The 11,040-nt window shown below is 43.3% G+C and overlaps 1 protein-coding gene across 4 annotated transcripts in view; it reads left to right on the top strand.

The window, feature by feature from the left end:
* The first annotated feature begins 859 nt into the window (after positions 1-859).
* MTR (5-methyltetrahydrofolate-homocysteine methyltransferase) overlaps positions 860-11,040 on the top strand; it is a 105,988-nt gene continuing 95,807 nt past the window's right edge. For 2 of the 4 annotated variants that reach the window (XR_014827827.1, XM_021073435.2), the window contains exons 1-2: positions 860-1,317; positions 9,126-9,337. Coding sequence is in view for 2 of the 4 variants with exons in the window: in XM_021073435.2 (XP_020929094.1) it covers positions 1,284-1,317; positions 9,126-9,337 (246 nt within the window). In the remaining 2 variants the exon portion in view is untranslated. Of the gene's footprint in view, positions 1,318-9,122; positions 9,338-11,040 lie in introns of all 4 variants that reach the window. The other 2 variants (XR_014827826.1, XM_001927058.5) reach the window with 1 other exon arrangement.

Below are 11,040 nucleotides of genomic sequence, written 5' to 3'. Positions count from 1 at the left end.
TTTTCCTTCAGAACCCAGCCTCTTCTTTGAAATGTCCCCTAACTCCCTTGGAGAACTGAGCTCCTTTGGCACACTGCATGTGGTTCTTTTTTTTTTCCTATTCAATTATTAGCCTTAGCCAGACTGTGAGTTTCTCCTCTTAAAACAGAGGTGGGGGTGTGATATAGCGTGCCCCTCTTTTCATTCCTAGTGAGTAGTCCACAGCCTGCCACATAATAATGTTTACTGCCAATAAATGACAATTAAAATGCATATCTGGGAGTTCCCTCTGGCTCAACAGGTTAGTGGCTCCAGTTACTGCGGTGAGGCAGGTTTTCTGGCCTGGGAAGTTCCATAGGCAGCAGGTGCTGCCAAAAAGGAACAAAAAAAGAGGCATGCATGTACATAAGAGTTTTCACAGGGGTTCATACTATCTCATTTAATCCCCACTCAACCTTAGGAAAAAGTAATTTTCACCGCCCTATCATTTCCTGTTTTGTAAAGTGTAGAATGGCGACCAAGAGATTTAAGTACCTTGCCCAGTGCCAGTAAACAGTAAATGCATGACCAGTACCTGGCCTTCTAGACTCCCAGTACCAGGCTCTTGACATCATACGACACACTGGGGTCACGTCAAGTTTGCCCCACGATTTAAACTTGGAGAGACCCCCTGTGGCTGCACTTCCTGACGCTGGGCTGAGAAGCTCAAATCCTCAGCTGAGCACCTGAGACGCCAGCACTACATCTCCCAGAGAGCCCTGGGGCGAGGCCTCAGGTGATTGGTTGAGATCGATTGGCCAATACAGAGGCGAGGAGCTCCTACAGACCAATCACAGTTCTGAGAGGGCGGGACCTACCATGCGGGGACGGGATCTCCCATGCTGAGGCTGGATGGAGCGCAGAAGCTAACAGTCCTCCGAGTTGCCCCAAAGCCTCGGGGGCTGTGAGTCCTGGTCGTACGCCTCGCCGGCCACGTAATCCTCATATTCGGTCCACTCGCCTCCCTCCCGGCGACCCGGCCTCTGGCCGTCAGACCCTTGCATACGACCGGCCGGCTGGCGAGGAAGCGCGTGCTGTGGTAGTGGTTTGGGTCGGGGTCTGCTGTTATTGCCACGCCGCGCTCAGGCCAGACGGAGGCCCTGCGGCGGGCGGCAGATGCGGGGAGGCCCCTCAGTGTGCCCCGCAGCCCGGACCGCCCGTGAACCGCTCGCCCCGCACTAGCTGGCGTGGCTCTGGGCCGCTTCGTTTGGAGAGCGCGTCTTTGCCGCCGCGTCCCCTGCCCAACTGGGAGCAGACTCGGCAGCATGTCCCCCGCGCTCCAGGACCTGCCACAGGCCGGTGAGTGAGACCCGCGCTCCGCTCTCTGTGCCTCGCTCCACTGTAGTCTCCTGCTCCCTGGGGGTGATTCTAGACTCCGTCTGGAGATACCTGGTTGGGTTTCCCAGTGGCGGGCGGTGCCTTTGAACTTGCGCAGGATCCTGGAGGTCCCGGTTTTTGTTGCTGCGTAGGTTCTTTACTTCCCCCACCAACCCGCCTTCAAACCATCAATCCCCGAAGCACATTCTGAACGTTAACTAAACTTTGCAGTTTGGTATGGCATATTCCAGCAGGGCGCTAGCGAAGTTTTGCATGATTGAACATGTTTACTCAACATGTATTTATTGAGCACCTAAGCCAAAGGAAGTTCAAATGCTGAGAGAGAAGAGAACTATTTAAAACTGCGTTAAACTTTTATTTTCCGCTTCGGGGTTAGAGCAGGCGTTCTGTAAACTCAGGTGTGCTAGAATCACTGTTTTAAAATAGATGAGCAGGTACTCGGTGGGTTTGAGGAGTTAACAGTCCCAAGTGATTCTAATGTTGGTGACTCTGGCATCAACAAGAAGGAAAAAAACCAAAAAACAAAAAAACTAGTTTAGCACAGGAGCTAAATGTATTTTCAGCTTTAAAGTGAGCCCTGGGTCTTTAATGTCGTCCCTCCTTATAATTTGTGGACAAATACACCCATAAAAACATCTGGGGCATGAAGTAGGAAATGAAGAAACAAGAGAATCAGTAATACGGACAGAACAACAGCGATGACAGGTGAGGTTGTTCAGCTCAGGGAGGAGGGTGAAGACTGAATTCATAACTCAGAGGGAAATTTTTCACAGGTCAGCTAGTGGCTCCATTGATTCTAGAGAACTGATAGATGGGACCCTTAACATTGTTCATGAAACAAGTGGGACTGTGACTGACATTTTAATACTGTTGCTGTAAAGTAAGACTATACCTCTCCTAGGGGCATCCTATATTTATTTGAATAATATCCCTTACTCATGATTTCTGGCCCTCCCAGAAATCAGAAAAAAAAGAATCCCCCCCCCCCAAAAAAAAAAAGAAAAGCAAAAGAAAGTATTTCCCTTTCATCTGACTGTATCAGCAGCAAAATGCCTCTAAAGATTTAGCATAGTTTGAATAGTGAGTGATCTTTTTACAGCAAATGAAAAGAAAATTTTTGAGTATTTGGATCTAGCCCAGTTTCCTGATCCCAAGGCTCGCCTCCACAGCTGAACATCAAGTCCGTCAAGTTTAACAAGTCTTGGGCCCCTGAATGAGCTCCTAGCCAGGCCAGTGGGCCTAGAAAAGACTTCAGATTTATTCCCGCATCTCTCTGTATGGGCATCCTTATGTTGGAATGAGAATCAGGTTCTGTGGAGTTCCCTTCGTGGTTCAGTGATTAACAAACCTGACTAGGGTCCATGGGATTTCGGGTTCAATCCCTGTCCTCACTTAGTGGGTTAACGATCTGGCATTGCTGTGAGCTGTGGTGTGGGTGAACTTCCATATGCTGCGAGTACGGCCCTACCCCCCCCCAAAAAAAGAATCAGGTTTTAACTTCCTAAAAATCCTTTGATACTTATTGGTGTGCAGTCTTAGTGAAAGCTCTTTAATAAAGAGCTGGGGGTCATTGATTCTCAAGATTGGGCCCTAAGGCTAAATGTCCATGACCTCAGACCATGGTTGAACCCCCTTAGGAAAGAGATTGTACCCCCTTAGGGAAGAGGTTGGCTAGCAAATACCTGTGAGAAATTTTAGACGATATTTTCTAAAGATTGCTTAGTTTCATCCTTGCTTCATGGTACTGTGTATGTTATCTGGAACTCAGTTGATAAAAGATTAATGAAAGAATGAGTAAATGAGCCATTGCATTGATATCAGCAGGTTACATGTTTCTAATCCTTCCCTGTCTTATTAAAATCAAAGGGGAAATAATATATTTCAGAAATGGAATGTTGCACAAGCAAAGAAATGTCCATAAAGTGTAACAAGTTGGTGCAAACTAAAAATTAGAGATTCAAAAGTGAAGTATATTGTAAGGGACTTGTAGGGCAGCAGTAAGATATCTTTAATACAGTAAAGTTAGGAAACTGTTGAGAAAGTGTTGGGATCATTTGTTTATAATACAGAAAATAAAAATTCCTTGCTCTTTGTGGTAGATATGGGAGTCCTAAATAAATCAGACCTGTATGGAATCATTCTGTTGTTCCTGACACTATTTACTACATAAATCCATGTATTAGGGATTTATTGGTTTATACCTTCATTTTGTTATTCTTTTTTTGGTGTGTGTGGGGGGTGTGGCGTATGGAAGTTCCTCGGGGCCAGGGATTGAATCTGAGCCATAGTTGCAACCTGTTGTGCTGCAGGTGCAGCAATGCTGGTTATCATTTAACCCACTGTGTCTGGCCAGGTTTGAACCCTCACCTAGGCAGCGACCTGAGCCATACAGTCAGATTTTTAACCCACTGCGCTACTGCAGGAACTCCCATTTTGTCATTCTTTAGGATGGTTCTTACAGGAGGTACTACCTGACTTACCCACCGCAACAGCTAATTGGTGCTTTACTCAGTTAATCCTATGTTTGAATCACTTAGTATGAATCAAAATATCATCAGCTAAGCAATAAAAAAAATCCCCTGAATAAACAAAATTTGAGGTCCTCTCAAACTGGGAAAAATACTGTGATCTCTTAGGCTCCCTGGATGAGGACATTCCTTGGGACTCTCTCTTATGGACTGCATTACCTATATATACATCTATATGTTAAACATAAAAATATTTCTGTGTTGTAACTAGTCAGCCACATGAAGGACCTGCAAAACTCGTATTCCTGTATTCACTGTGAAAGATGTTGGGGAGAATCTTCTCTGTTTAGAACCTGACTAGTCAGGAGTAGAATGTACAGAATGTTCTAGACCTAATCGACTGAATACAAATAGATACTACATTTTCTGTTTGTTGGCGTTGTTTTTTTTTTTTTTTTTTTTTTTTTTTGGTTGTGCCTGGGGCATGTGGAAGTTCCTAAGCCAGGGATGGAACCTCTGCCATAGCAGTCACCTGAACCACAGTAGTGACAATGCTGAGTCCTTAACCTCTAGGCTGCCAGGGAATTCCAGTACCACATTTGTTGTTATTTATGGAAGAGCAGCATTTCACTGAATGCTCACCCTGCCAAGGAAAAGGAGAATTGTTAAGGTGACTTACTGTTATGAGAAGATTCTGGAGGAGCAATGGTGATTAGAAGTCTGTGAAAGATAATCCCTTACTTTACATAAAGTGGGAGTACATAAAGATTAGAACAGGGAAAACTTACACCAATCAACAAATATAGGAGGCGAACCTTTGAGTCTCTTTTACCTTAAATCTTACATTATCCCCTAAAGGATAAATAAGCATGGTGAAAATGTTAAGAGCATTGGATTTTTAAGGACCTCAGTTGCAGAGGAGTTTTGTATTCGGTACTTGGAATTCCCACTGACATTTGTTTTATTATGTGTTCCCTTTTACCTCTGTTTTCTTTTCACAATTTTCTTGCTCCCATAGATAGCCTGTTTCACTTATTTCCCTGTATTTGTACATTTCCCCTTAGACTCTTCTGTGTATGTATTTTTAATTTATTTATCTTTTGGTTTTTTGTGCACGTGGAAGTTCCCAGGCCAGGGGTCAAATCATAGCTGCGGCTGCCAGCCTACACCGCAACTCACAGCAACACTGGATCCTTAACCCACTGAGCAAGGCCAGGGATCGAACCCTCATGGATACTAGCAGGGTTTGTTACCGCTGAGCCAAGACAGGAACTCCTGTATTTTTAATTTATATGAAGGAGTTCCCATTGTGGCTCAGTGGTTAACAAACCTGAATAGTATCCATGTGGACACAGGTTCGATCCCTGCCCTTGCTCAGTGGGTTAAGGATCTGGCTTTGGTGTGAGCTGTGGTGTAGGTTGCAGACATGTTTTGGATCCAGCATTGTGCCTGTGGCATAGGCCAGAAGCTATAGCTCTGATTTGACCCCTAGCCTGGGAACCTCCATATGCCACAAGTGTGACCCTAGAAAGACAAGGGAAAAAAAATTACATAAGTAGAGTCCTGGTAGTCAGCCATTCCTAACTTTCTCACTCAGTATCCTGTCCTTAAAATAGAGCAATACAGTGATAGATCTGGTTACTACCCCGTAATATCCTACATGAGCATCCTCCACGTTTTATTTTGCTATTTCCCAAGAATGTCTCTAACTTACCACTTCAGCGCACATCTACTTGTTCTCTATGGATCAATGGAGACTTTGGGAAATAAACCCAGGAGTGAGATTGTTGGGTTTTCCACATGCTTTAATTTCCTGCTGGGCTGCTCTCCACAATGGCTGTATCTGTGTACCTTCCAGCTGGCATGCTCGAGGACTTAGATTTTCTTTAACATTATCCAAATTCCCAAAATATTGCCCACCCATTAGTGTATATATTGGCTTTGTCTTAATTCTTCTCTCTCTGATAGCTAATGAGTTTGAGCACCTCTTCATTTACTTGTTGATTATTCAGGTTTTCCCTCTCTTGATTTGACTCTATACATCTTCCCCCCCCGCCCCCGCCCCTATAGCATACAGGAACTTGAAGTGGGATTTCAGTTCCCAGCCCAGGGATTGAACCCAGGCTGCAGCTGTGAACACATCAAATCCTAGCCACTGTTGCCTCCCGCCCCCATTTTTCTATTTCATTTCTTACTGATTTGTAGGAGCTCCTGGTACATTATAGATGTTAGTCCTTTTCAGTTTTATACGTCACAGACTCTTTCTCCAATTCATAATCTATTTATTACTTTTGTCTGTGGTGACTCAATTAAAAGAAACTCTTCGTTTTTATGTAATCAAAATCACCTTTTTTTAAAAAAAAATTACAGGGTGAGCTTTTTAAGTCTTTAGCGGTCTTTTACTATACTTGGTAACAAAGATATTCTATATTTTATTTACCTTATTTTATGATATTGTTTTGCAGCATATCGATAATATTTGGTAGGCCAAGTAATGTCTTTCTACTTTTTAAAAGTTCAATTGAGCTCTTTCTGGACTTTGAGTCTTCTACATAAATTCCAGAATAAATGTGTCAAGTTTTTCTCACATATTTTGTTTAGAGTTTAAAGAAACCCTTTGATCTCTTGGATATATGATGGCTCTTAAGATGTCAAAATTTGTATGTGTGGGGATGGGGTTGTTTTATGGCAAACAATGAACTATCTTAAAGACTGAAAACAGATTATATTTCTGATTTGAAAAGTGAATACAGTAGAGGCCTCATGGTAACACGCGTAGACTTTTTATGAAAATGGGAGGAGTGGAGGCACTCTCCATTGTCAGATTTGCCGTGAGAAATGTCAAACAAACTGATGAGGTGGACCAGGGTGGGAGGAGGTACAGCACTTTCTGTTGTGTTAATTTCTCCTTCCTTCTTCCTGCCCCCTTAAACGTGAGTGTACTTGGTTAGCGGAGGAGATGGAAGGACAAGGACATAAAATAATAGGATACCCATCAACCATTTTGCTGATGCCAAAAGACATATTTCATTGCAGAAAAGACTGGTGTTGTGTTTGTTTTTTTGTTCTTGGAAGGTCTGAATACTTTTTGAATTAAATTTCAGATGTATGACCTGCTCCCCCCCAAGTCCACACCCTGTGCTTCTCTTGGACACAACACCCATGGCCATCCTGTGATTGAGTCACATCATCTACTTCAGGGTGGAGTGCAGCTACATTCTTATAAGAAGGAAGGAATTCAGTTGGGCATATGGGTTAAGGTTTTTAATCTCTCTCCCCATTCTGCATTTGAAACCATCTCCATTTAATTGTCTTCATCGAGCGTTGTCTCCCTTCTGTTCACTTCCTCTTGTTCATTTCCAAACCTGCAAACAGGCCATTCCTTCCAGGAGGCCAACACACCTCCCGCCCCAGCACGAACAGAGGTGAGAGCTTTAGGCTGACGTGATGTTTTTTTCATGGCCTGCTGGACTTTGTAGTGTATAGGACACAACCTTCAGGGTTTCGATCTTAGCTCCACTTTGTATTAGCTTTATGACAATCATGATAAACTAGGAGCCGTTCACATTTATGGTGTGTTTATGTCATGGATGTCTCATTTCACAGCTTATGAGATTTGAGAGTCCCAGCTGTTAACATCTGAGATTTGCCTTCAGACATATTGTCTCATTCTATTATCACAGTTCCTATGATAATGGAAGGACAGCTATTTCCCCATTTTTCAGAAACATAAAGTCTTTTCCAAAACTCTATAGGTGTTTATGGGAGCTGGGACTAAAACTCAGATTTCTTGGCTTTTGGTTCTGCCACCATTAGCTTAATCTTCTCAAATTCTGGGTGCTTATTACCTGATAGGGTAGCTACATTGTGGGGTGTCCAAGTTAATGTCACACCTGAATTTCCTTTGTTGACTTGAGCTTGAAATGACTGGACCACTGCCTAATTGTCCCCCACCCCCACCTATCATACATGCCTGAGTAGATGTTGGTTATCACGGAGAGTGAAGAGTCAGGTAACATTCAAGTTTTCAGGTCAGGCTGCTGGGAAGAGTGATGCCTGTCAGAGAAATAGGGTCAGACAGGGATGTGGCAGGTTTGGTTCTGGAGAGTAGCCTGAGGGCCAGTGAAGTGTTGTAGGTGATGGTCTCAGGTAGACAGTTTGAAATCTGGGTCTAATATTGGATCCAGGTGCTTTTGCTAATTAGAAGGTCATTGGTGACTTTAGAAAATAATTTCAGTGCGTGGTGGAGGAAGAAGCCACGTCAAGAAGGAAACTGGGGGAATTCCTGCTGGGGGTGGGATGGACTGTGGGAGGTGGTGGAGGTGATCACGTGCCCTTCCTTAGGTGCGAGGGGAGGAAGATAGCGGGAACTGAGCTGCCAGAGGATGTGGAGGTGGAGGGGGGTGAATTCGAGGAGCTCCCAAAAGAAGACACTTCTGAAGGGGCCGAGGTGAAGTCACCTGGGAGAGAGGAGAAGAAGGACTGGGTGCTAGAAAGAAGGAGGGATTTGGGTCAGCAGGTGTAGGAAGCCCTGAGGGAGCTGAGAAAGAGGGGCCAAAGTGGAGGTACCATGTCATAGGTTTCAGCCACCCCAGTCAGCACAGTTTTGTGGCTTTCCTGTAATTCTTGGAAATAGAAAATAGGATTGGAAGGAGTGGGCACTGGGGGCTTTTCAGGGCCAGGAAGTGGAGGTGGAGGACATGGGGAGGGTTGAGAAAGAAGCTCCAAGGTGTTGGGGTGGTATCGTTTCAGAGATGGAGCAGAGATGAGGAAAACCCTTATGTGTAGGCTGTTCCTAGTTCTGGCAGCGCATGGGTCAAAGCTAACAGTTTAAAGGGCAGTTTGGAACTAACCGATGGCTAGTTCCAAACCCAGCCATGGGAAGGCCATCATTGGAACTCATTGATGGCTTTCCATCACCCAGATAAGTCGCCCTGTCGCGGGTACGTGTGCACAGAGCCCAGAAGGCCTTCTCCCCCACTGGCCTGGCCTGTAGCACGTGGCCCTTTGCTGCCCGTTTTGCTCACTTCTGAAACAGGAATGATGCCAGCCTGCTTTAACCTTGGTTTGGTGCTTGACCAGTGATTTTGTGCTATGTACAATCTTTTATTTCATTAAGTGTTGTGATGACTTTAATGAAGAGATTTCAGGCCAGCATTTTTGAAATGCTCCATGGTTATCAGTACCTGTTTCATGAGCCCCATTTACTCCCTGTTGTCAACTCTTCTAATTTAGTCTAAACTCCCTCGTCACACGTTTTTCCCCTTTCACTTTGTAAAGTCAAATTTCTCTTGAAAGCAGGGATGAAGAAGACCCTGCAGGACGATATCGAAGCCATCCTCCAGGAGAGGATCATGGTGCTCGATGGAGGCATGGGGACCATGATCCAGCGGCACAAGCTGAGTGAAGACGACTTCCGAGGACAAGAATTTCAAGATCATGCCCGGCCTCTGAAAGGCAACAATGACATTTTAAGTATAACCCAGCCTGATATAATTTACCAAATCCACAAGGTAAAGCAGCCCTGGTTCTTATATTTTCATCATATCAACTGCAAGCCCTTTCATGTCTTGAGGGCAGAACACTATGCCATGTGCTCAGAGGATCCAGAAGAAGGGGGCGATTTGTTCAGAAAGCAGGTGTTGGGTACTAAGTAAAAGTCATGCACTGTGTTGAACATTCGAGATGGGGAGATAAGGAAGGTTTTCTGCCTTTGAGGCATTTCACCTTGTGTGAAAAACCATAAAATCCTAGACAAAGTAGGGTTTTCATATACACTACCTTACTTAAGTCACTACAACATCCCTGATGAAGTGAAACCAAAAGGGTGCGTTACTCTTATTGCATAGATTTGGGATCTGATTATCTCAGAGGTTATATAACTTGCCTGATGTTACAGAGGTTTACAGACTTGAAATCCCATGTTCTTTCATTTCGTTTTTCTGTTTTTAATGAAAGTGGCTGGCCAATATAAGAGATCAGAAGCAAGTAACTGGGTATTACTATACTTTTAAAATTTAAACATAAAACTACATTGTTTAATAGGTTATGGTAGGAAATTCATAGAAGTATGACTGGAAGAGATAATAAGGTGATCTAATCTGTTTTCCTTGTCTGGATTCAGTTTGAAGGACAAAGCGTATTTACCAGTTAAATGAGGAAGTTTTATCTTTCAGAGAAGGGTACTGTTACAGTGTTTTAGACTTTTTTTTTTTAATTGAGGTGTAATTAACAAATAACATTAGCTTCAGGTGTCAACATAATGATTTGATACTTGAGTATATTGTGAAATGACCACCACAGTGAGTCTAGCTAACATCCATTAGCATACATAGTTGGAATATTTTTTTCCTTGTGATGAGGATTTTTCAGATCTACTTTCTTGGCAACTTTCAGATTTAGAGTACAGTAGTATTAACTGTAGTCACCATGCTATACATTGCATCTTCATAACCTCTTTATTTTATGACTGGAAGTCTTCTGCGTTTTGACCCCCCTTCACCCATTTTTCCTGCCCTCCACCCCCCACTTTAGGCAATCACCGATCTATCTTTGAGTTCCATGTATGAGCGTTTTTTATTTTGTTTGTTTTTAGACTCTGTTTTTCTCTACTTCCACTTAGCATAATGCCCTCAAAGGCCATCTGTGCTGTCACAAATGACAAGATTTCCTTCTTTTTTATAGTTTAGTATCTCCCATTGCAGATGTATTTCTTTATGCAGTCATAAATCTAAGCAGTGGACCCTTAGATTGTCTCCAAATGTTGGCAACTCTAAATCATGCTGCAGTGAACATTGGGGTGCGTGTATCTTTTTGAATTAGTGTTTTCATTTTCTTTGGATATATACTCAGACGTGGGATTCCTGGACCATGTGGGAGCTGTGTTTTTAATTTTTTGAGGAACCTCCATTCCATCTGACCTAGTGGTTGCACAGAATTACATTCCTCCTAACGGTGCATAAGCGTTCCCTTTTCTTCACCTCCTCACCGATACTTGTTATTTCATGTCTTTTTGATAATAGCCATTCTAATAGGTGTGAGGTGATATCTCCTTGTGCTTTTGATTTACATTTCCCTGATGATTGAAAATGAGCAACTTTTCATTTGCTTGTTGGCCATCTGTGTGTCATCTTTGGAAAAGTGTCTATTCAGATCTTCTGCCCGTTTTTATGATTTTTTTTCCTTTTTTTTTTTTTTTTTTTTTTTTTTTTTACTG

Source organism: Sus scrofa, chromosome 14 (genome assembly GCF_054392235.1).
Source record: "Sus scrofa isolate SSC_HxYL_T2T_F1_AM1 chromosome 14, Sscrofa_HxYL_maternal_Yorkshire_Landrace_v2.0, whole genome shotgun sequence".
In the NCBI taxonomy this organism is placed as follows: domain Eukaryota; kingdom Metazoa; phylum Chordata; class Mammalia; order Artiodactyla; family Suidae; genus Sus; species Sus scrofa.
The sequence above is the reverse complement of the archived record's forward strand: the minus strand, read 5'-3'. Positions and strand labels throughout refer to the sequence as shown.